Source organism: Leptodactylus fuscus, chromosome 5, assembly GCF_031893055.1.
Source record: "Leptodactylus fuscus isolate aLepFus1 chromosome 5, aLepFus1.hap2, whole genome shotgun sequence".
NCBI classification, from domain to species: domain Eukaryota; kingdom Metazoa; phylum Chordata; class Amphibia; order Anura; family Leptodactylidae; genus Leptodactylus; species Leptodactylus fuscus.
Genome location: NC_134269.1, coordinates 7,492,352 through 7,519,236, shown reverse-complemented (window position 1 = coordinate 7,519,236; position 26,885 = coordinate 7,492,352). Strand labels below are relative to the sequence as shown.

General features: G+C 42.6%; 2 protein-coding genes across 2 annotated transcripts in view; one reads left to right on the top strand and one right to left on the bottom strand.

Moving 5' to 3' along the window:
• Positions 1–5,436, top strand: part of LOC142204661 (uncharacterized) — a 53,775-nt gene extending 48,339 nt beyond the window's left edge. The window contains exons 3-5 of the mRNA XM_075275969.1: positions 2,257–2,310; positions 2,722–2,811; positions 3,951–5,436. Of these exons, the coding sequence (XP_075132070.1) occupies positions 2,257–2,310; positions 2,722–2,811; positions 3,951–5,359 (1,553 nt within the window). The 3' untranslated portion in view covers positions 5,360–5,436. The remainder of the gene's footprint in view (positions 1–2,256; positions 2,311–2,721; positions 2,812–3,950) is intronic.
• Positions 5,437–17,510: 12,074 nt separating this feature from the next.
• Positions 17,511–18,451, bottom strand: LOC142204361 (olfactory receptor 6B1-like). The gene is made up of 2 exons (XM_075275675.1): positions 17,828–18,451; positions 17,511–17,780 (listed from the first exon to the last, which is right to left on the bottom strand). Exons 1-2 carry the CDS (start codon positions 18,449–18,451, stop codon positions 17,511–17,513), a joined length of 894 nt encoding a protein of 297 aa, XP_075131776.1.
• Positions 18,452–26,885: the final 8,434 nt, after the last annotated feature.

Below are 26,885 nucleotides of genomic sequence, written 5' to 3'. Positions count from 1 at the left end.
TACACCAGCCAGAGGTGCAAGACCTGACATAGGACGCACCAGAGTCAGGATGAAGTGAAGGCCTCATACAATATGCCAGTCTTTATGAATAAGCCCCAATTTCTTAATTTATGGAAAGTTATTAAAGATATAAATTTAACGGTTATTGGTTTCTCTCAGCGACCAAGATGTGCATGGTGATCCTTAGCCTGAGGCCCCACATTGCAGAAACGCAGCTTTTTTTTTTGTTGCAGATTTTGTTGCGGTTTTTTGAGCCAAGGCCAGGAGTGGATTGAGGGAAAGGTAGAAGTATAAGAACTTCCTCTACATCTCCCATTACTTTTGTAGCCATTCTTAGCTTTGGCTTTAAAAAAATGCAACAAAATCTGCAACAAAAAGAGCTGCATTTCTGCAATCTGGGGCCTCAGCCTTAGGGTCAGTGCAGGGAGGGATTAGGTGAGAGGTAGGACTCTAGAAAATATAATAATAATAATAATAATAATAATAATAATAATAATAATAATAATTATTATTATTATTATTATTATTATTATTATTATTATTATTATTATTATTATCAATGGGCCTGTATGTCTGTCAGTTCTCATGCCTCAAAGACTGCTCTGGTTACTGTTCCCCATTTACAACATTCAATTGGGTGTGATAGTGTTTATATCAGTCAAGGATTCTTGAAGTTTTTGAATTGTGCTGTGATTTGGGTTTGGGGGGGCTCGGGATCAAGATTTGTTTTTGATCAAAAAGGTAGGGCTCCTAGGAACCTATCTATAAAACATAGTGTAGAATACTCTTAGGGCTCCTAGGAACCTATCTATAATACATAGTGTAGAATACTCTTAGGACTCCTAGGAACCTATCTATAAAACATAGTGTAGAATACTCTTAGGACTCCTAGGAACCTATCTATAAAACATAGTGTAGAATACTCTTAGTACTCCTAGGAACCTATCTATAAAACATAGTGTAGAATACTCTTAGTACTCCTAGGAACCTATCTATAAAACATAGTGTAGAATACTCTTAGGGCTCCTAGGAACCTATCTATAATACATAGTGTAGAATACTCTTAGTACTCCTAGGAACCTATCTATAAAACATAGTGTAGAATACTCTTAGGACTCCTAGGAACCTATCTATAATACATAGTGTAGAATACTCTTAGGGCTCCTAGGAACCTATCTATAAAACATAGTGTAGAATACTCTTAGGACTCCTAGGAACCTATCTATAATACATAGTGTAGAATACTCTTAGTACTCCTAGGAACCTATCTATAAAACATAGTGTAGAATACTCTTAGGCCTCCTAGGAACCTATCTATAATAGATAGTGTAGAACACTCTTAGTACTCCTAGGAACCTATCTATAATACATAGTGTAGAATACTCTGAGGGCTCCTAGGAACCTATCTATAAAACATAGTGTAGAATACTCTGAGGGCTCCTAGGAACCTATCTATAAAACATAGTGTAGAATACTCTTAGGCCTCCTAGGAACCTATCTATAATAGATAGTGTAGAATACTCTTAGGGCTCCTAGGAACCTATCTATAAAACATAGTGTAGAATACTCTGAGGGCTCCTAGGAACCTATTTATAAAACATAGTGTAGAATACTCTGAGGGCTCCTATTAACCTATATACCTAACCTCTAGTTCTCCAAAGTAAACACAGCCAACATTATTTCAAAATGAATATGACATTATTATACTCTGGGGTTTCTTCAGATTCCAGAGTAGAATTTATGGAGGACAAGGAAAGATAGTAAAATGAAAAAGAAAAAAAAAAATCATACTCGCCTTCCTTTATCTCTTTTGGATCACCTTCCAGTATTTGGTACTTTCTCCACCTCCTCAGTAATGTCATGTGTCTATGGTCACTGCTGAGGTCTGTGATTGGGCCACCAGTGGTCATATGTGCATGCCAATCATTATGACACTTGGCTTACCTATCAGTGGCCCAATTACTGCTGTTGACAAAATCACAGGGCTCAGTGGTGATCCCAGACACATGAGGTCACCTGAAAAGGCACTGGATACTGAAAGAAGTGGCAAAAAGGTAAGTTTTCAATTTTTTTTAAATATTTTTTTTAGATATTTTCACCTCCCTTTGGCATCCCTCTAATAATCTTGGCTCCAAGTTGGATTGTCTATCTCTAATAATAACCAGTACAAGAGTTGTGTTATTGTTTTTTTTTTTTTTTTTTTTTTACAATGACTCTTTAATCTTTTACTTTCTACGACTTGTTTATTTTTTGCAGAAAATCTTTTGGCCAATACACCGGAGGCAGTTGCCAAGTTCTCACAGATAACAGGTACAGGAGCTGATGTGACCTTCGGTTACTTCTGATTGTCTATAATGCAATAAATGGAGGCCATAAATGAAGACTAGCATTTCACACATCAACAGAAGCCCTCCAGAGTAGGATAAGCTGAGTTCATTAGGAGGCCCAGTCTGTCCATACATTTGGTTGTCAGCGTGCCATTAATGTAGAGCTACGCCAATTTCTAGTAAATCTTCCAGAACACAAGTGACCTTCTCCCCGTCAATAGTACCCCATGTACTTTACCACAAATCCTTTTCCACTTTCCAATGCCAAATTTAATAAAAAATTTAAAAAATTCCACCCAGCAGGCAAGCCACAAGATGGCTCTTTTCCTACCCAATAACTGAAACCAATCACTTCATTAATATCCCCCAATGTTTTATTTTTCTTTGTGTCTAGAAATTTCCAACTCATTGGAAGAAGCTTTATGGCATGGCAGAAGAAAGCAGCAATGGCTAAAAAGGATCGCCAAAATCCCCCCCATTACAGGTATATAGTGTGAAAAACAATATATTTCTTACCCCCCTCCCCCGCCCCATTGCTGATAGACATGTCCTCCGATATAGGCTGTGACACTGAGCATTGACTTGTGTTTCTTGTCTATCTCTAAATCGAATCATCCATTCCAAAGACATGGGCCCTTTTAGTGTTTATGTAAATGAGGGTCTATTGGGTGGTCCCCCTGTGGTTTCCCTTGGGGTGAGGTCTGTGCTATCGTCATGCTGTGTTATTGCCCACTTGGCTGAACTCTGAGGAAGCTTTAGAAACAGATATGGATATAAAACCCCAAACACTAAAATGCTCAGAGTCCCATCAGATATCAGATGGGGATGTCATTGGCTTTCCAGGTCCTGTTTTTAACTGATTTTTATTTATTTTTTTATTTTTTATTCTGAGCGTAAGGAGAGAAGATCAAACAGGGGAAAATGGGCACAAATGTATCACTATCCATTGGTAACCAGTTGGTGTATGACTTCCGTAGACCTCAATGTTGCTGTCTGTCGTGTATCCTTATTTTTTGGAGGGATCAAAAGTGCTGCAAGTCCAACTTTTGTCTCTGACCAAAAGATTGAATAGGCGATGGAAATGCTCCAAACGCGCCCCAGCGGAGGGTCTAAAAACCCATAGAAAGCAAAGACCTGTTCTAATCAGTTATTATGATCAGAAAAGGTTATATGCTTCCATATGGAAGTAGAAAGCGATAGAGTTTAATAGGACAATAAATCAATATGGGGGCCTCTATACAACTCTTTGCAGAGTTCAAAAATTTCTGGGTCCCCTTATTAGAATAGGGGCTTAGGAGAAGAAGATAGAAGTACAATGACTTCCTATGTATTTCCCATTCTTTCTGTAGCCATTCTTAGCTTTGGCTCAAAAAAAAAAAAAAAAAAAAAAAACAGCTGCAAAATCTGTAACAAAAAAAGTTGAGACCTCAGCCTTAGGCCGGTCATAGAGAACCGTGCTGCAACCGGTCTGCCATGAATTAAAAGCATAGGCGACACACGGGGATCCCTTTTTTATGTTTGCTGTGGAATTATATCCAATTTCCGTCTGAACTCAGCCTTAATGTGTTTAGTCGTGCAGGATCTGACTCCCTATCTAAATTTTTCATATTTCTATATTTGTAGAAAGCGCCAACAAAAGTTTACTGGGCAATACATGGAATGACAGAATGAAGACTACTTTGGTTGGCATCCCGACTCTGATTCCACCCTTTATAAGCATACCAGTTGGAATAATTATCAGTTTGCTTTTAAAAGCATTTTGGCCAGAATCTGAAAAAGACGTCTGGAGCCTCATAAAAGACCAAGCACAAGGATTACTAGACGAAAGTATTCTTGAATTTGAACTTCAGGAAAGAAATAATGAGATCCGTGGTCTACAGAGAACCATGCAGATGTATGTGAAAGCTGGGATCAAGGAGAAGGGCGCGCTGATGTCTTTGATGATCCATGCCAGTAATGAATTGTTCTACAAGCTCACAAATTCCAAAAACTCTGTGCAGCTCATCCCACTAGTGGTCACCCACAGCACCCAGCACCTACTGATCCTGAAGGAGAGACTTGTGCATGGAAAGGAGATGTATGATGAGGACAATGCTATTGTCTGGAGGAATGATCTAGAGAATCAGATTTCTTCCTATAAAGAGTATATGCAGGGCACTTACTCCCAATGGGTTGAATGGAGAAAATCCAAAATCACGATTGAGTTAGGGGTCCATCACCTTTTTCCATATCATAAATTCCAACCCTATGGGGTAGTTCATGATGAAATCACCAAAGTCACAGTCAATTATAAGTATTCTGGTTTTGGTCCCAATGACAGGAATTATTTCAAACCTATATGTGAAGCTGTAAAACAGAATATGTTTAGTTTCCGGAATGGTGAACTACTGAAAGTGATGGTGACAACATTTTACTTTGACAATTTCATCCCTGGTAAAGAAGACAATCCTTCAGTGATACCTCCATCCATGTCCATTGCTAGCTTTGGCCCCATTTCACCAGATCTTCAAGGAGGAAACCAAAGGGCTAGGCTATATGCACCACCTGAGGACAACCCATTTGGTTGGGATGTGTCCAGCATCAATGTTAGAGCAGGAGATGTCATTGATGGCTTCCAGGTGATCTATAGTACACACAATGGTTCCTTTGTAGGAAATAGCGCTGGTGGAAATCTTCATCAGATCCCTTTAAATAACAGATGTGTAGAATCCATACGATTCGGTGAGAACTACTGCAATATAGTGGATCTGACCATAGGATTCTCAAATGGAGAATCTAGTGGACGCCTGGGAAATGGAGCTGGATGGGATGTGGCGAGTGTAACCGCAGGAGGAATCCCCAGCTTTGGCCTCTACAATGTCCGGGCAGCCGCAGGTGGTTATTGTTATTTGGGGCTTTTCCAGATTAGTCTAGACTTCAGAGCTTATCCGGCCAGACCTTCTGAAATGAGTGACCGCAAATTACGCTTTGTGGATTTCACCCAAGAGAAGTTTCAGTATAAATCAGTCATTGATGTAGAGGAAATGGAGTGAGGTCTGTGAGATGGAAAAATAATACATTTATTAATATCATATCTCATAATTCACATGATACTGTTATGAAATGAAATATCGAGACAAAAAATAGTCCAATAATGTTAAAATATTGAAATCACTTTCAATTAAACACTGTTTGGGCATCACCTAAACGTTGTCTGCTTTATTTCTTTATGGTTAGTTATAAGGGTTGTCTAAGAGACTTTAAAGGGAATGTTTCTGTAAGGGAATTGCTAGATGTACAATCCCCTAGTGCTGCTGCTGGAACAATGGAAGAAGGGAAAGACAATCCAGCCCCTGTCCCTGCCTACTTATCTGACCTGTCCTAGGCGAGAGACGACAACTGAGTGGCCAAACCCTTCCTAGAAATAAGTGTCACATAGAATAAGACAGGACAAAACAAGACAGAAGCAAAGTCAGCAAGCTAAGGGTTAGAGATGAGCAAGTAGTTAAATACTCGATATTCGATATTCATTTCGACTACTCGAATCGAATATCGAATCCTATTATAGTCTATGGGGGAAAAATGCTCATTTCAGGGGTAGGCAGCATTCGATCAAAGTGAACTTACAAAGTCCACGAGTGAGGGTTGGGCTGGATTCTCCGAGAAGTCTTCTCTTCGCTGCGTCCCCGCGGCATCTTCCGGCTCTTCATTCACTCTGCCAGGCATCGGGCCTGGGCAGAGCCGACTGCGCATGCCCGCACTACAAGAAAATGGCCGCTTACAGTCAAAGCAGCCATTTTCTTGTAGTGTGGGCATGCGCAGTCGGCTCTGCCCAGGCCCGATGCCTGGCAGAGTGAATGAAGAGCCGGAAGATGCCGCGGGGACGCAGCGAGGAGAAGACTTCTAAAAGTAAGAGAAGAACCAGCGTTGATTGGCCGACTGTATAGCATTCGGCCAATCAAAGCTGGTTCTGCATCAAACTTTTCCATTCAAATAGCGAGTGCTACTCGATCGAGTACGAGTAATACCTACTTGATCGAATACTACTCACTCATCTCTACTAAGGGTCAAAACCAGAGAGACAAAGCAGTACAAAATTGTAATCCAAAAGAGTAGTCACAAGAGAAGCCAACAATCAGAGGTCAGTAATATAATAGAAAGAGCAACAAGGAAGTTGATGAGGACAAAGTCACAATAGCCAGCAAACCTGTGTGGGCTGATGACCTGTGGATAGGAAGCCCAGGACCCAGACTTGATTGGTAGACAGGCTGTCAATCACACAGGCAAGGCTAAGACTAACTATTTGATAGACAGAGGGATTAAGGTGCAAGAGATGGAGGAAGAGAGGTAATAGAACAGTGTTCACTCAGAGCAACAAAAAACTCTAAGCAAATAATTAAACTGAACATTCCTGCACCGTAGCGAGTGAGCAGAGGGTGGCGCAGGGACTCAAACAAGTAGAGACATTTCCGTTTCACAAGACAATTACTATTTTTTTTTTTTTTACATATGCCGTCATCTGCAATCCCTTCCTATGCTTTTTTTTTTTTTTAATGTAGATTGTGAGCCCCACATAGAGCTCACAATGTACATTTTTCCTATCAGTATGTCTTTTTTGGAATATGGGATGGAAATCCATGCAAACACGGGGAGAACATACAAACTCCTTGCAGATGGTTTTATGCCCTTGGCGGGATTTGAGCACCAGGACTCCAGTGCTGCAAGGCTGCAGTGCTAACCACTGAGCCACAGTGTGGCCCCTCCCTTTGTACATTGTACAATTGTACAATGTACAAAGTCTTTGAGATGCTACAACACTTTCTTTTCGTCTTCCACACTTTCAGTGCCATATAATTCAGAATAAAATAAAATCGGTAAATAGTTTGTACAAAACATGGCAAAGGATGGGTGTGGGATATAGACAGGACTGGATTTAGATAGAGTGTGACATGGGGCTAAATTAAAAGTGTGCACCCCCGATTCTGATATGTCAACAGCACCATCATATTCAGTGAAAACCCTTATCACATGACCTTAGTTTAACAACAACACTCCTTAAAAATTATTAGCAAGGGGTATAGTGAGCATTAGGACCCCGCTGGTATGACATTCATTTATTTTCTAGAAATGTCTGTGACCCCTCCTCTACTGCTTCTACTCTGTGGCCAAGGTGAGATATTTCTGTTTTTAGGTCTGCCAGGTTGGAAAGAACAGGATGAATCTCCTGAGATAGGGCCGTCCACCGGAGGGATTTAGAGATTTGACATCAGGCGAGTTCTAAACTCTCACCTTTGTTGTTGCTGTCTTGGTCAGAATCAGCCATGGCCCCTCTGGAGCCATTTTGGGGGACCACTGCACCTGCTGTCATGCAGGTTTGGGTGTAAATGGGTTATCACCACCCTTGTCTCTCCTGATTTTACCCGTGTCTGTCATGTAAACACCGATGTGTCAGACTCTCCAGGCCTCTGTGCGATGGAGCTACAGGCCTACATAGTTATCACAGCTGGAGGTTTGGCTCAGCCTACCTCACTCCTAAATAAATTCTTGTCACTACGCAAATAAGTGGGAATGCATTGGATCATTTGTGCAAGTGACTCGGAGGGACTCCTTGCATCCATCCCCATTGCATACTGCCATGGTATGCAGTGGGGATGGATGCAATAGCTGCTGACTGCCCTCTAGTAGCTCATTGTTAGGAGTGGGTCCTGCAGGTTGCTATCATAGCGCACAGCGCCACCTGCGGGTCAGTCTAACCATCCAGCTTTCACCTTACTGAGCATGCTCAGACATATTGGAGCTGCTCACAAGCTAAGTGCCATTTCTCCCCTACTGAGCATGAGCGGTGAGGTCATGGCCACCGCCCCTATTGGGCAGGGACTTCCCTTTAAATAGTGTGAGCTGACGCCCGCTGGGTGCTCACATTTTGACTAAAATCTCCTCAAAGTCCACAGAGTGTGGGCATGAGTGCCCACATGCCTATATATGCTCTATTCCCTCCCTGCACTACTTGTTTTTAAAGAAATATGTTACCTTAATAAAAGAAGCATTTTATGAAGACAAGCGTGAACGTGGGTGAGTGCCCTTCCTCATTTTTCTGCATTTGCTCTATTTTTCTAATAGTCTTTTTTCGGTTGTTGAGCACCCCCACAGCTCTGTATACATAAGGTTATATTCCTCATACTTACCTCCAGTTTGTCGGGACTTTCATTTGTGCATTCAGCAGTGCCATCCTATATCTTTTTTCTTGGCTTAGTTTAACAACAACACTCCTTAAAAATTATTAGCAAGGGGTATAGTGAGCAATAGGACCACGTTGGTCCTGCAGATTGTCAGACTAGGCCTCTGTGTGGGGTTCCTCTGCTTCTCCTGGGTGCTGTTAGGTAGGACCTGTAAACCCTGAACTGACAGCTCTACACCAGGCTAGGAGCAATTGACATTGTTCCAGCCTGCAGAGTTGCAGCAGGTTTGATCACTGAGATAGCCTATGTGTATTGTCTGACTTCATGTATGGCTCCCAGCTGTGTGCGGGAGCATGGGTATTGATGGCTCCAAGATGTGTGCAGGACCATGCAAACTCCCCTTGTAACTCCAAGCTGTGTGCAGAGCGTGGGTGTGTGATGTCTCCAAGCTATGTGCAGGACCATGCAAACCCCCTGGGGACTCCAAGCTGTGTGCAGGAGAATGTTCTAAACTTCCATGGAGGCCCCTAGCTGTTGCAGGGGTAAGTGTCTGTGTTTGCTGGCCTGGGGTGAGTGTTAACCCTTGGCAGCCGTGTGTGTTTCACTTGTACTGGTGCACCTGGCCAGTGAGCTAAACTGGCAGGGTTTTAGTTGCACCTTGTTCACATGGAGTGTCACACAGTACACACTGTTCACATTAAGTACTGCGCTGTAGTGTCTTTGCAGTAGTTCACATTGAGTTCAGATATACAGCCGCCCACCATTGGGCCTGTGAACCTCGCTGTAGTGTTCTATAGACTAGAGGTTCGCTGTAGTGTTCTATAGATTAGTGGTTCTGTTGTGACATACCACCGCCCACTGGGCCTGTAGACCTCGCTGCACTGTTTTGCAGCTAAGAGGTTCTGTAATTTAAAAAAATATATATTATTTATATATATATATACACAGAACCGTAACACTCATTCTTGCTGAATAGTGAATATGAGCCCACAGCATAGAGTATTTTGGCTGAGGGAACAGAAAAGGACAGAGGCAGGTTGAGACCAGGTGAAGGTACAAGGCCTGCTCTTGGGCCAGGCCAACCTAAGGTTGTGTCTTATGAACCCATCAGTTCTTGGCTGGAGATGTCTTATGTGACTTGGGATGAAGTGGATGACCAGAGTCGCCATTCTAGAACCGGTGGGTTGCCGGTCAAGACAAGACCGCTAGCTGACACTGGGAGCTCAGGCCTGGGGGCTTAGAAGTGACCCCCGATGCACCTGTGCCTGCACCTGAAACATTTAGGCCTGTGCCCCTCCCATGTCGCTTCTCTGTCCGACATACTGTTAGAGCAAATAATTAAATTAAAAGGAAATTAATACAGGGCAAAAAGTCCTGTCATTTTTTCCCTTCCATACAAAACACCAATAAAAGGCTTTATCTCCCTATATTATAAAAATGAATTTCTGTCTGTCTGTCTGTCTGTCTGTCTGTGCTCTAATGCGAACCAAACGACTGGACCGATCTTCACCAAATTTGGTACAGAGATACTTCAGGTATCCGGGAAGGTTTAAGACGAGACTCCAACTCACTCGGACGTACCATTGCTGAGATACAGCATTTCAAACACAATGCCCCCCCCCCCCTTAGCCAATACAAACCTGCAAGACTTTCACTCATATTCCAACTGCAATACACACGGTCACTCCACATACACAATACAACACTGATATCCAAGCTGAGATACACGCATCAGAGGATTAGATACACAGATCAGCAAACAGTATCACACTCCAGAAGATTAGATACACGCGTCTGCACACAGTCCCACAAACCAGAGGATTAAATACGCACTTCTGCACACAGTTCCACACACTGAAGGATTTGATACGTGCGTCTGCACACAGTTCCACATGCCGAAGGATTAAATACACGCGTCTGCACAAAGTACCACACCCCAGGGGATTGGATACATGCATCTGCACACAGTACCACATGCCAAAGGATTGGATACACGCATCTGCACACAGTTCCACGCACCAGAGCGTAAGATTTGCACGTCTGCACACAGTACCACATGTCGTCGGATTAGATACGCGCGTCTACACACAGTTCCACACTCCAGAGGATTAGATACGCGCGTCTGCAGACAGTTGTACACGCCATAGGATTATATACACGTGTCTACACACAGTTCCACACACCAGAGCATAAGATATGCACATCTGCACACAGTACCACATGCCGCAGGATTAGATATGTGTGTCTACACACAGTTCCCCACGCCGTAGGATTAGATACGCGCCTCTTCACACAATACCACACGGGAGGATTAGATACGTGTGTCTGCACACAGTACCACACTTTGGAGGATTAGATACATGCCTCTGTACACAGTACCACAAGTCAGAGAATTAGATGTGCGTCTCAGCACACAGTACCACACAGGGGAGGATTAGATACGCTCATCTGCACATAGTACCACATGCCAGAGGATTAGATACGTGCATCTGCACACAGTACCACACAGGAGAGGATTAGATACGCACATCTGCACACAGTACCACATGCCAGAGGATTAGATACACACATCTGCACACAGTACCACACGCCATAGGATTAGATACGCGCGTCTACACACAGTTCCACATGCAATAGGATTAGATACACGCCTCTTCACACAATACCACACAGGGGAGGATTAGATACGTGTGCCTGAATACAGTACCACACTTTGGAGGATTAGATACATGCCTCTGCACACAGTACCACAAGCCAGAGAATTAGATACGCGTCTCAGCACACAATACCACACAGGGAGGATTAGATACGTGCGTCTGCACACAGTACCCCACGCCAGAGGATTAGATATACGCATCTGCACACAGTAACACATGCCGTAGGATTAGATACGTGCGTCTACACACAGTTCCACATGCCGCAGGATTAGATACGTGCCTCTTAACACAATACCACACAGGTGAGGATTAGATACGTGTGTCTGCACACAGTACCACAAGCCAGAGAATTAGATACGTGTCTAAGCACACAGTACAACACGGGGAGGATTAGATACGCGCGTCTGCACAAAGTACCACATGCCTCAGGATTAGATATGTGCCTCTTCACACAATACCACACAGGGGAGGATTAGATATGCGTGTCTGCACACAGTACCACACTTTGGAGGATTAGATATATGCCTCTGCACACAGTACCACAAGCCAGAGAATTAGATACGCGTCTCAGCACTCAGTACCACACGCCAGAGGATTAGATACGCGCATCTGCACACAGTACCACATGCCGTAGGATTAGATACACGCGTCTACACACAGTTACACACGCCGTAGGGTTAGATACGCGCCTTTTCACACAATACCACACAAGGGAGGATTAGATACGCACATCTGCACACAGTTCAACACACCAGAGGATTAGATAAGCACGTCTGCACACAGTTGTACACACTATAGGATTAGATACATGTGTCTGCATACAGTACCACATGCTTTAGGATTAGAAACGCGTGTCTACACACAGTTCCACACGCCGTAGGATTAGATACGCGCCTCTTCACACAGTACCACACTTTGGAGGATTAGATACATGCCTCTGCACACAGTACCACATGCCAGATAATTAGATACGCGTCTCAGCACACAGTACCACACTGGGGAGGATTAGATACGCGCATCTGCACAAAGTACCTCACGCCAGAGGATTAGATACACCTGTCTGCACACGGTACCACAACGCCAGAAGATTAGATACGCGCATCAGCACATAGTACCACATGCCGTAAGATTAGATATGCACGTCTGCACACAGTTTCACTTACCGGAGGATTAGATACGTGCCTCTTCACACAATGCCACACAGGGGAGGATTAGATACACACATCTGCACACAGTACCACACACCGGAGGATTAGATATGTGCATCTGCAAACAGTACCACACCAACAAGGATTAGATACTTGAGTCTAAACACAGTACTACACGGGGAAGGATTAGATACAGCTTTACTCCAGGTATCCATAACAACTGATCATAGGTTTTTCACTGATATCCAAAATGAGATACACACAATCACATGACGCTTATGGACATACACACAAAGCACATATAAAATACACCAGTGCAAAATTGGACATTTCTTATGGGGCCACTACACAAACATAAAATGTAATATACCCGTGCGAAGCCGCGTCCTCCCTCTAGTAACAGATAAATGCAGAGATTTTTTTTTCTACCACTTTCCCTAGTACGTGCTGACTTCTCTCCCTGCACTAAGTACAATGGAACATGCCTGATTCCAAGACAGAGCAGGGTATATACAGGGCTGTGACATCACAGGGCTGGCTGGCTGCTTATTGGCTGCACACATGGCATTGTGGATGATACCACGTTCCCAGAGTTTTCATGTTAGAAAAAATTCAATTTGTCACCACAAAGTGTGAGAAAATCCGGATTCAACACAAACCAAATTTTTCCTGAAATTCGTATCGAATTCCACCTTGTCAGCTTCAATTCGCTCATTTCTAATGATAAGCCAAGATTGTTCTTTGTGGGGTATGTTATGAAGTCTGTGGCTGACTTTTGGTCCCCATCCCAAATGAAGAAAAGATCGTCAATATATCTTTGGTAGAATGTAATTTGTTTATTATTAATGTCCGGAGATTGATTGTACAGATGTTCAAAGAACGCCATATATAGGTTTGCATATAATGGGGCAAATCTTGTACCCATGGAACAGCCCTTTGTAGGTGTTATTTTGGAAGGTGAAAATATTGTGCTCCAAATTGAATTGGAAACTGTGCAGGATGAAATCTTTTTTGTTTTGGTGGCTTTGATGGATTTTTTGAGAGAAAGTGAACAATGGCTACTAGCCATTTGTTGTGAGGAATATTAGTGTATAAAGCTGATACATCAGCTGTCAGTAGGGTTGAGCGATCATGTTCGGAAAAGATCGGATTCCGACTGGCGATTGAGAAAATTTCACGATCGCGATCAGAATTCTGAACACAATCTTTTTAGGTGGGATCAAGATCGGTGATCATTTCCGGCAATGTTTTGCTACTGGCCAAGCATTGTGGGAAAAGCTAACAATGTTAGCCTTCACACTGAGTATACGCTCCGCTCATTCTGAGTGGAGTGTATAATCAGTGTGAAGGCTCCGCTGCGGTTCCATAGGAATGAATGGAAGCAGCCGGCACACAGCCTTAACACCCTGTGCGCCGGCTGTGTCCATTCATTCTAATGGGAGACTAAACTAACATCTCTATTAGCTACTTACCTGCAGAGATGGCTGCTCCGGTGCCCGGTGTTCTCGTTCTTCTTCACCTCGCTGCCCCCGCCTCCCAGGTTAAAGAGCTAGGAAGAAGCTCTGGTGGAAGGTCTGCAAACCATGTCCTATGAGGAGCGGCTAAAAGAACTGGGATTGTTTAGTTTGCAGAAGAGAAGGCTGAGGGGAGATTTAATAGCAGTCTACAAATATCTGAAAGGTAGTCACAGTGCAGAGGGATCTACCCTATTCTCATTAGCACAAGGAAGTACAAGAAGCAATGGGATGAAACTAAAGGGAAAGAGATACAGATTAGACATTAGGAAAAACTTTCTGACAGTGAGGGGAGTGAGAGAGTGGAATAGGCTGCCACGGGAGGTGGTGGGCGCTCCATCAATGGAAATCTTCAAGCGGAATCTGGATAAACATATGGCTGGGATGATTTAGGAAAACCTGCACTCGCAGGGGGTTGGACCCGATGGCCCTTGAGGTCCCTTCCAACTCTACCAAAAAGTAAAAGCGTAAGTAAAGTAAGCGTAAAGTAAGAAGGCGGGGCTTGTGGCTTAGGAGAGTGTGGGTGGGTACAGGTCGGGGAGATGTGACGTCATTGTGGGAAAAGCTAACAATGTTAGCATTCACACTGAGTATACAGTCCGCTCATTCTGAAGTGTGAAGGCTCTGCTGCTCCATAGGAATTTATGGAAGCAGCCGGCACACAACCTTAACCCCCTGCGCGACGGCTGTGTCCATTCATTGTAATAGTAGCTACTTACCTGCAGAGATGGCTGGTCCGGTGCCCGATGTTCTCGTTCTTCTTCACCTCACTGCTCCCGCCTCCCAGGTTAGTGTTAAAGAGCTAGGAAGAAGGCGGGGCTTGTGGCTTAGGACAGTGTGGGCAGGTACAGGGTGGGGAAACGTGACGTCTCCCCTCCCAGTACCCGCCCACAATCTCCTAACCCGCCCACACTCTCCTAACCTGGGAGGCAGGGGGCAGTGAGGCGAAGAAGAACAGGGGGGGTTAAGTAGCCAGAGGATAAAAAAAAAAAATCCTCTGGCTACTTATTGATTACAAAAAAATCACTACACAGCGTGGATTCTAACAATTAAAGCGTACAATTGTTAGATTCCATGCTGTATAGTGAATAGGATTGTTTTTAAAATCCAATCTCCGATTAGTAAAAAAATCTCATAGACTTGCATTGGGATCGGAATTGGGATCAAGATCGGGTTCGAATGAAAAATGATTGGGGGCCACTTGGTGGCTCAGTGGTTAGCACTGCAGCCTTGCAGCACTGGGGTCCTGGTGCTCAAATCCCGCCAAGGGCATAAAACCATCTGCAAGGAGTTTGTATGTCCTCCCCGTGTTTGCATGGATTTCCATCCCATATTTCAAAGACATACTGATAGGGAAAAATGTACATTGTGAGTCCTATGTGGGACTCACAATCTACATTTAAAAAAAAAAAAAAAATGATTGGAAATTGGATTTTAAAATTGATCCTGAAAGGTCAAGATGGGCTCAACCCTAGCTGTCAGTCATCTTTCCATGTTTTTATTTTTTTTATTGTATTACCGTTCCCCATTACTCCTATTCTTTAATGAATTGCATTATTATTCTCAGACATCTCTCAATCCACTATATATCACACATATCATATCTCCCATCTATTACTAAATCAATGTTTTTCCTTTTTTTACTTTCATTGCCTTCACTTCATTGAGAGCTTTTTTCACTACTACAACTTTGCACGCTTCACAATCTAATCCCTGCCTCCCCTTACATATGGCAGCCACTCCCCCACCAGATATGGCCAATCATGTACATTCCATTGAGCCAGCGCCTCCTTAGCCTCAGCAATATAGCACTTTCTCATCAGGGCAACACGATGGCTCAGTGGTTAGCGTTGCAGCACTGGAGTCCTGGGTTCAAATCCTGCCAAGGACAACATCTGCAAGGAGTTGGTATGTTTTCCCCATGTTTGCATGGATTTCCTCCCATACTGATATGGGGCTCACAATCTACAATTAAAAATAAAAAACATAGCCCTTTTGTTCAATGTAGAAACGCATTGCCTGTTCATTTTCAATGTATATACCAGCTTTGGGGTCTCCATTCTACACATTATCAGCGCTCTACCCCCCGGGCAAACCCAGTTGACAAACCAGTTATTGCTATTTATTGCAAAATAAGAGAGGCAGAGCCCATTATTCATCACTCCAGTCGATCTCTACGCACCTAGATGTCAGCACTGCTGGATGGTGTATGCCCCAGTGGATGGGAGAACAACAATGAACTGGAGTGCTAGCAAGAGATACTCAAAGGTCAACCGCTGATAGATCTTCATTTCAGGTATACTAACAGCTCGGCATTATATTGATTTGGTCATGGAACCAGAGGTGTGCCAATTCCTCCAGTGTGTTCCAGTAGCTGTTTTTAAACAGGACAATGCCAGGTTGCAAGTTGCTCATCCTGCTTTGAGAAGCTGGTGGAGCTAAACAAACTACCGTGTCCTGCAGTGTCTCTAAATTTGTCTCCCAATAACCATATCTGGGTGTTGCAATTTATAATTGTTGAGGAGTGTATATACAGTATATTTATGTTCTCATACATGTAATGTCCTCCTGATAACCAGCCATGATGTCATTATAGTGGTCGGGTTATCTTCTCATACATGTAGTGTCCTCCTGATCACCAGCCATGATGTCCTTATTGTGGTCAGGTTATCTTCTCATACATGTAGTGTCCTCCTGATAACCAGCCATGATGTCCTTATTGTGGTCAGGTTATCTTCTCATACATGTAGTGTCCTCCTGATAACCAGCCATGATGTCCTTATTGTGGTCGGGTTATCTTCTCATACATGTAGTGTCCTCCTTATCACCAGCCATGATGTCATTATTGTGCTCAGGTTATCTTCTCATACATGTAGTGTCCTCCTGATCACCAGCCATGATGTCATTATTGTGGTCAGGTTATCTTCTCATACATGTAGTGTCCTCCTGATAACCAGCCATGATGTCCTTATTGTGGTCAGGTTATCTTCTCATACATGTAGTGTCCTCCTGATAACCAGCCATGATGTCCTTATTGTGGTCAGGTTATCTTCTCATACATGTAGTGTCCTCCTGATCACCAGCCATGATGTCATTATTGTGCTCAGGTTATCTTCTCATACATGTAGTGTCCTCCTGATCACCAGCCATGATGTCATTATTGTGCTCAGGTTATCTTCTCATACATGTAGTGTCCTCCTGATAACCAGCCATGATGTCCTTATTGTGGTCGGGTTATCTTCTCATACATGTAGTGTCCTCCTGATAACCAGCCATGATGTCCTTATTGTGGTCGGGTTATCTTCTCATACATGTAGTGTCCTCCTGATAACCAGCCATGATGTCCTTATTGTGGTCAGGTTATCTTCTCATACATGTAGTGTCCTCCTGATCACCAGCCATGATGTCATTATTGTGCTCAGGTTATCTTCTCACACATGTAGTGTCCTCCTGATAACCAGCCATGATGTCCTTATTGTGGTCAGGTTATCTTCTCATACATGCAGTGTCCTCCTGATAACCAGCCATGATGTCCTTATTGTGGTCAGGTTATCTTCTCATACATGTAGTGTCCTTGCCTGATAACATTGCTACAATAAGATAATTGTGATTAGGCTGGGGCATTGAAAGGGAAACACAAATTTAAGTTTCAATCTATTAACTAAATGATATCATAATATTAATTCTGTTGCTATTTTTTTCCCCGTTATTTTCTCTCTTTCCTACTAAATAACTTCTCCATGACGGCTCTCATTTCTTGGTTCCTCAAGCAGTAGATGATCGGGTTGAACAAGGGAGTGACTACAATGTACAAAAGTGCTATTATTTTGTGTATAGGTAAGGTGTATTCATTAACTGGGACCATGTAGATAGCTGTAGGGGTTCCATAGAAAATTGTGACCACGGTAAGGTGGGAGCTGCAGGTGGAGAAGGCTTTTTTCCTTCCTGTAGAAGAAGAGATGAAGAAGAGATTGTTCTAAAAACAAAGATGTAACTGATAATAACTAGAGTAAATGGTATGACCATTATAGGGACAGCCACGATCAGGATCTCCAGCTGTAAGCCATCCTTGTAGGTACAGGTAAGTTCAACAAAAGGAACAAGGTCACAGAAGAAATGATCGATTACATTGGGGCCACAGAACTCAAGCTGACAAAGTAAATTAAGAGTTATCTGGGTCAGGATGAATCCAAAAACCCAACAGTAGATAACCAAGAGTCGCTGAAGTCTGGAGTTCATGACGGTGTGGTAGCGAAGAGGGTTACAAATAGCCAAGTAGCGGTCATAAGCCATGATGGTAAGGAGGTGACATTCTGTGCATCCTATGGCACAATACAAGTAAGTCTGGGTTATACATCCTATAACGGAGATGGTGGCTCCTTCTAACCAGACGACATGAAGCATGTTAGGAACAACAATGGTGAGGAACATGTATTCAACAAATGATAACTGCTGGAGGAAGAAGTACATGGGGGAATGGAGCTGGGGCTTGATGGTCACCAACGTCATGACCATAATGTTTATCATGAGTGTGAGGATGTAAACCGTCAGAAGAAGAAAGAACAAAGCAATGGCGTTATAGCCCGTAACATCTGGGAACCCCAATAGTAAGAACTTGGTGACAGATGACTGGTTGCCTTGACTCATAGCCAGATGTTATGTGTGATACTACAGAGCCCTTATATTATTTACACCAGGGATTTCTTTATAGCGGAACAATGCCCATTGGTTTTGGTGATGATTATGTTGCATGTGGTCCTGTAGACACCTTCTGTCCTAAGAGATGCACACTATAAAATAAAATGGATCAACATCAGTCAAATATAGCTCGTAGAAATGGATTTAGCATTTGCAAGTATATTGCTTACTTAAATATCAGGGTTATTTTCATATAAACACAAACATAATAATTGGAGACTTGTTCATGAGTAGTCTCTACATTTGGTCATGTTGAAAAGAATAGACATAACTGAGTAGACACTGGCAAGGGCCAAAAAGGAGAAGGAGTCAGGTCAAGTTCTCCTTCTCTACCCTAGAAAAAAGGGAGGCAAGTCCAGGACTCTTTCACTAATGAAGGGTGTCGCTGCCAACAACCAGGAGGATCTCAGCTGTAGGAAGAATGGGGATAGGAGTGCATCAAAGATCAGAGATATATTGGTGGTTGGGAACTGGCAGGATCCTCTACCACCAATGCCAAGCAGTGTCTTGTCTGGGGGGCTCTGGTTTGGCATATTGTACGCCGACCTGGAGGTAATGGTACACATTGGTACCCATAACAAAATCAGTGGGAGATCAAAGGTCTTTGCAACTGATTTTAGGGAGATAGGAGAGAAGCTAAAGTCCAGGACCTCCACCATAGTGTTTTCCAGGATACTAGCAGTGCCATGAGCATTGCTAGTAAGACATCAGGAGCTAAAATAGGTGCTTATGTAGGTGGCTTAGAATTTGGTGCAGAAACAAAGGGTTTGAGTCCATGGAGAATTTAATTGGCCTCTCTGTCAACTAAAGGCTCTATGGACAGAGGGAACATCAGGGCTGGGGAAAAGAATGGTTAGATATCTGGATTAACTTTTCAGAGGGGATCTCAAGGAGGGCACAACATGATATGACATATCAGGGTTTGGCAAAGGCACTTAAGACTGTGCCACATAACAACTTGGTCCTAAAGCCCTGATACAAGGACTAGGGATTTGGTGTCTTCTTGATAGGACTTTTGGCCTTCTTCTGGACACCGTAAGATACAGCTTGAACTTGATGGACCTGAGTCTTTCTCCAGTCTTATTGACCTCCTAACGAAAAAAAAAAAAAAAGAATCTCCTTCTAAAAAAAGTAGTTTGGATTAGTAATTGTCGTGTCGTGAGTAGAAACCCCATAAATGTTCACAAGAAGTGGACCTAAACTTTTTATTGTTTTATTTTATCCATCCACCTTTGTTCCATCACTAGTCCTCTTACCAGGGAAAACAATTCTGCGGAATCCTCAATTCTCCTATTCAGACAGAAGTTCTTTGGGCACCGGATCCTTCCTTTTGTCCGCTTATCCTCATCAGTGTTCCTTCAGAGTAGGTAGCTGGAAAGAAATGAGTCAATCAAACATCCTAAGGGGTCAGGGAGCCCAGTTACAAGTCTACGTGTCTGCAGGGCTATGAGGGAAACGTGACCCTCATATGAAGTTTCTATACCGAACCCAGCTGTAGTAAGGATTGGGTGAAGAAGAGGAGACTGGTGCAGCATAACAGGCCATGCAGGAGAAATGTACAGTGAGGAGAACATTCAGCTCCAGAAGCTTTTATGTATTGAGGTTCGCCATCTGGGGACATTTATTCCTTTAATGAGTCTAGTGTATACATAATAATAGAGAATGATACATGGATTCATCTCTGAGAATTGTAATTGGTCCTCATGGCGTAATATAGAGCTGTTATTTCAGTAAGACAAAAAATACATAAAATTTAATTTAACCTGTTACTTTACTATTAACCCCTTCCCGCCGATGGCATTTTTTGATTTTCGTTTTTCGTTTTTGACTCCCCTCCTTCTAAACCCCATAACTTTTTTATTTCTCTGCTCCCAGAGCCATATGAGGTCTTAATTTTTGCGGGACAAATTTTTCTTCATGATGCTGCCATTAATTATTCTATACTAGCTGGTACCCGCGACTTCGTCTGCGGTGATTGTAGCAGTGGGTATATACAGGCGCGGGTATGGTTTTCGTACTGTGTATAAGGGATGGGATATGAAATGTAACTTTGTATCTTGTTGTTTCTGTAATTCAGAGAATAGGTGAGACTTTTGTATTGAAGTTACTTTGTATTTGAGCTGCTATATATACGGTGTTGTGAGAAACTTTACATAGTGACTTTGGGACAGAGGGATTTGAAGTTAACCCTTTCCCGCTGATGGCATTTTTTGATTTTCGTTTTTGACTCCCCTCCTTCTAAACCCCATAATGTTTTTATTTCTCCGCTCTCAGAGCCATATGAGGTCTTAATTTTTCCCAGGACAAATTTTTCTTCATGATGCCACCATTATTTATTCTATATAATGTACTGGGAAGCAGGGAAAAAATTCTGAATGGGGTGGATTTGAAGAAAAAATGCATTTCTGCGACTTTCTTACGGGCTTTGGTTTTACGGCGTTCACTGTGCAACCAAAATGACATGTCCCCTGTATTCTGTGTTTCCTTACGATTCCGGGGATACCAAATTTATATGGTTTTATTTACATTTTAACCCCTTAAAAAAAATCCAAAACTGTGTTAAAAAATTATTTTTTGAAAAGTCACCATATTCCGACAGCCGTAACTTTTTTGTACGTGCGTTTATGGGGATGTATAGGGCGTCTTTTTTTGCGGGGCCGGGTGTACTTTTTAGTTCTACCATTTTCGGGAAATGTTATTGCTTTGATCACTTTTTATTCAAATTTTTATCAGAATCAAAACAGTGAAAAAATGGCGGTTTGGCACTTTTGACCATTTTTCCCACTACGGCGTTTACCGAACAGGATAAATATTTGTGTAGCTTTGTAGAGCGGGCGATTTTGGACGTGGGGATACCTAAAATGCATGTGTTTCACAGTTTTTAACTACTTTTATATGTGTTCTAGGGAAAGGGGGGTGATTTGAATTTTTAATCCTTTTTATTTATTTTTTTATATTTTTTTTTACTTTTTTTAAACTTTTTTTTTGCATTTATTAGACCGCCTAGGGGTATTGACATGGGTGGGCGGTGTTGCGGATTGTCAGAGCGGTGGGGGTTGGCAAACATGGCTGCTCCGGAGCGTTAAAGAGAGCCTTCTGGAGTATCGTTAAGGTGAGGGGCAAAGTGGTAAAGTCTATGTATATGAGATTGTGTGGGGTTAGGGGCGAGGCTGTAGAGGGCAATAGGAATTTTGTGGCTTGCTATGGTCCAAAGTGTGTGAGATTGCAGAGATGGTGGTGTGAGTTTGGGTTTTGTGGGGGTCCTGGCACAAACGTATGTGCGCTATTGTGACGAAAAGTAGCCTATTGTTTAATCGGGTGTATTAACTATGTTTGTGGAAAATTTCAGCCAAATCGGTGGAGCGGTTTTTCCGTGATTGAGGAACAAACATCCGAACATGCAAACATCCAAACACACAAACCCACAAACTCAAAAACTTTCACATTTATAATATTAATAGGATAATGTACTGGGAAGCAGGAAAAAAAAATTCAGAATGGGGTGGATTTGAAGAAAAAATGCATTTCTGCGACTTTCTTACGGGCTTTGGTTTTACGGCGTTCACTGTGCAGCCACAATGACATGTACCCTATATTCTGTGTTTCGGTACGGTTCCAGGGATACCAAATTTATATGGTTTTATTTACATTTTGACCCCTTAAAAAAAATCCAAAACTGTGTTAATTTTTTTTTTTCTAAAAGTCGCCATATTCCGACGGCCGTAACTTTTTTATACGTAAGTGTACGGGGATGCATAGGGCGTCTTTTTTTGCGGGGCCGGGTGTACTTTTTAGTTCTACCATTTTCGGGAAATGTTATTGCTTTGATCACTTTTTATTAAAATTTTTATCAGAATCAAAACAGTGAAAAAATGGCGGTTTGGCACTTTTGACTATTTTTCCCGCTACGGCGTTTACCTAACAGAAAAAATATTATTATAGATTTGTAGAGCGGGCGATTTCGGACGCAGGGATACCTAACATGTATATGTTTCACAGTTTTTAACTACTTTTATATGTGTTCTAGGGAAAGGGAGGTGATTTGAACTTTTAATACTTTTTTTTTTTTTTTTTACTTTTTTTTTTATTTTATTTTTTTTGCATTTATTAGACCCCCTAAGGGTGTTGAACCCCAGGGGGTCTGATCACTAATGCAATGCATTACAATGCTAATGCATTGCAATGCATTGCAAAAAATCATCCTTTCTTTTGCAGGCTGCATAGACCAGCCTGCAAAAGAGAGAATTTGCAGACAAGCCTGGGAGCCTTGTACAGGCTCCCGGCTAGGCATTAGAGCCGGTTGTCTACTGCTTACAGACCCGACATGCGTCGTACTATTACGGCGCATGTCGGGAAGGGGTTAAAAGTACTCAGACCCCTTTAAATTTTTGACTCTTTGTTTCATTGCAGCCATTTGCTAAAATCAAAAAAGTTCATTTTACTTCTCATGAATGCACCCCCAAAACAGAGATGTAGATATTTTTGCAAATTTATTAAAAAAGAAAAAAACTGAAATATCACATGGTCATAAGTATTCCGAGCCTTTGCTACAAAAAAGGTGTGGGGCTTTAGCCAAATTGCATTGTTTCCAAAAATTGGGTGAAATTTCATTGTTAACGCTTGTAATGGGAATACGATAAATGAATGTTAACCTTGACTATAGTGTATTTATTAGGGATTTTTGGTGCAGGGGGAGGGGGGAGCGAAATCTTTGGCAGAAAGTCCTGCTATGGCTCTGATTGCTCCAATCCAGCCCTTAATAGGTTAAAGAAACTGATCAATGCAAAATGTATGAAAACAGAGATAAAGAAAAAAAAATCTCCCACTTTTTAGGAAACGGTGATTATTAAAAATGATTAGAGATGAGCGAACACCGGTCGATCGAATATCAGGCCGTTCGAGGTATTCGTCTCCAATCGAATACCACGCGGCATACGCAGTAAAAATTTGTATCCCCTCCCACCTTATCTGGCGCGTTTTTTGCACTAATAACTATGCAGGGGAGGTGGGACAGGAACTACGACAACGGAGGCAGTGAAAAAAATTGAAAAAACCCATTGGCTGCCCGAAAACTAATGATTTCTGATTTAAAAGAATAGCCGGCGCACTCTCTGTGTCATTTGCAGTGAGAGATAGAGAGAGAGAAGGAGAGAGATCTGCTGAGGGCTAGATAGGCATTAGCTTCTAGTAGGCAGGGAAGAACCAAAGAACAACAACAGCTCTTTTCAGGGCTATATACTGCAGGGAGAGGAGTTCAGCTTTCCACGGACTGTGTATCCCCCAAAACAGGGATACAGAACAGTTAGTGCCTGCTATATACGTCCACCCCAGCTTTTCTCGGTGTACTCTATCGACCATAAAAAGGGCATTAGTATCCATCAAAAAATATGTAAGGCTAGCGCAAGGGGACGAGGACGGGGGCGTGGAAATGCAGATGTGGAGCAACCAACAGCGTCTACCGTGCCTACTGCTCTGCGGCAGCAAGCACTGCGCTTCCCCACAGTCCCCAACTTGATGGCCACATTAAGTAGGCTGCAGGGTACAAGACTAACCAGGGCCAAAAACACTGCTTTTTAAAGGCTCTACTCACTCCAAGGGCCAAAAACTCTAAATTTCTGCTATTTAAAGGCTCAACTCACCCAAAGGACCAACAAATCTCTGCTGATACAAGGCTGAACTAAGTTAAAGGGCCTCAATCTCTGCTGGTAGCTCAGCTTAAGGGCCTGGAACTTAATTTGGAAGGGCTCATGTTAAGGGCTAGAAAAGTGAATTTTGGAAGGTCTTATCACATCACACATCACATCACACATCACACACACATCACACACACATCACACACACACACACACACACACAATGACAGTTGAGGGTGAGGGATTTTGGATTTCCCATTGCCTATCCCATCTGTGGTTGTCATGGGCAACGTGATTTAAAGGCATGCTTATTAATGTTTCTTTAGCTTTAAATTGGGGTTTGTGTCCACCCATTTGGGGAGTAAAGAAGGTTTCCAGGTATTTTCCCACTTTGATAGAGGTTTTTTTTGAGTGTGGAAAGTGTGTAGTTGTTAGGCAGTGATGTTGGGGTAATAGAGGGTCTTTGGTGTGTTAGATGCCCCCAGACATGCTTCCCCTGCTGTCCCAGTTAGGGCTCGTTCACACGGTGTAACGTGCCACGTGATGTGGCACGTGTACGCCGCGTGACCCTTTGCGTGCCGTACACGCTCCCATTCATTTCACTGGGAGCGGGGATCGTATGCGCCGCGCTAGTTTGCGGCCGTGAATGGTGAGATCCCCTGAAACAAAGCATTTTTCCCCATAGACTATAATGGGGTTTATATTCATTCGAATTGTCGAATACTGAGTGGCTATTCGAAACGAATAACGAATATCGAATATTCTACTGTTTGCTCATCTCTAAAAATGATCATACCATGATAGAAATCTCACAATTGCCCTTAGCGCTCATATTTACCAAATGGTTTCTTTTGGAAAGCTTCAAAGGGAAAATGGAAGCATTGAATATCACATTAGGGCGAGTTTACACCTGCGCTCGGTTTCCTTTTTGAGGTTTCCATCTTCTGCCTGAGAAACTGGACAGGAAACGGAAACCGGCAGTCAGTTTTCAAACCCCTTCATCTGAATGGGTTTGCAGTGTCCACCCGTGAACGTCTTCTGGACTCCGCGGAGAAACCATTCTTTTTAACCGGACACAAAGTCGGATACGCAGGACTTTGTGTCCGGTTAAAAAGAAACTGGTTTCGCCACAGAGACCAGAAGATGTTCACGGGCGGACACATTCTGCTGGGTTTCCATCTCTTGTCGGCAGAAGACGGAAATCCACAAAGCGGAGACCAGGGCGCAGGTGTGACCGGGCCTAAGTATGTCTTCTATTAGGATAGCATGAAGAGGTGTTTAAAACTATCGAACGTAAATCCCTAATATCTTCCTATTATATATGACCAGGAAGACTGAAAGTTTTGTTCATATGCTAAAAGAGAATAAAAATATCATCTCCTCCCTGCCGCCAACATGTTTGATTTTCACTTTTGGCTCCACCCCTTACAAACATATTAGGGCTTAATGTTTGCAGGACAAATTGTTCTTCATATTGGTACAATTTATTATTTTGTACTGGGAATCTGGAAAAAAATCAGAATGGGGTGGAATTGGAGTCAAAGTGCATGTGTACAACTTTCCTACAGGCATAGTTATGGCGACGTTCACTGTGCAGCCAAAATCACCTGTCATCTGTATTCTATGGGTTAATACAATTATGGGGATACCACATTTATATAGTTTGATGTAGTTTTAACCCCTTAAAAAATTTGATACATCTTAGCATTTTACTGTTCACCGAGCCATACGAGAGTTTGGTTTTTTGGTTTTAAGAAATGTATATCTTATGGATTAAATTTTGTTTTAGTTTTATTTTTTATTCTTCAAACATGTTTACTGAAAAATATTAAGATAAAATTCATTATTTCTACAGCCCCTGCCCTACTTTCCCCTGATTTTGTCAGAGCGTCTGTCCATTCGGGCTCATAGAGGGGAGCCTAGAGAACATGAAATTGATAATGTCATAAAAATGTTCTAACAATGCAGCAGCCCTTTGGGAGGAACATCAGGAGGTTGGGAGTAGAAGTCATTGTGGTCACATTGGCAGATTTCTTCCAGCTTCTTTGACACTCCTTATAGCCTAATGAAGTGCTAAGAGGGTTTACAGATTAAGATAAGATAAGATAATCCTTTAATAGTGCCACAATGGGGAAATGTCAGTGATACAGTTTCATAGATGGTACAGTAGTATATAACAAGAGAGAAAACACATACAAGCTCATGGCAGATAGAGAAATCCTAGGAATCAGAGCAACTAAAAAGAAAGAAACTCAGACACACGGCAGGATCATTTAGTTCTCTGTGCGGAGTGATGTTAATAATACAGCCCGACCGTGGTTGGAGGACATGAGGAGGGGGGTCACAGCATGTAGATATCACAGGAAGAAACTTTTTGCAGAGGTGGGGGACATAGGCAGCTATCATGATAACATGTGGCAGTTGCTTTGGTAGGTGGTGAGATCTCCTGCTCACAGCTGATAGTTCGGTATCTTGTATCAGCACTATTGTCCATTAACCACAATAAAATGCCCCAAATGTCCTTCATCACAAGCCCTCCTCCTCCTCCTCCTTTCTTCTTACCACTGTGTTCTACTGCCCAGAGAGGTCTGAAGCCATCCAGGTAGACAGGGTGCTGCTCTCTTGCCAAGCTTCCATAAACACATGTGTAGGTGGGTGATGGTAGGTTCCCAGGTTGTAACACGTGTCCACAGTAAAAGAAAGAAATACCAGTCAGCTGTAGCATCTTCACACATCAGCAATAGACGCCA

Coding starts and splice junctions, on each gene's coding strand:
- LOC142204361 (XM_075275675.1), bottom strand. CDS start 18,451: ATGAGTCAAGGCAACCAGTCATCTGTCACCAAGTTCTTACTATTGGGG. Junction 17,781..17,827: donor TCGTGGCTGTCCCTATAATG/GTCATACCATTT, acceptor CTTTGTTTTTAG/AACAATCTCTTCTTCATCTC.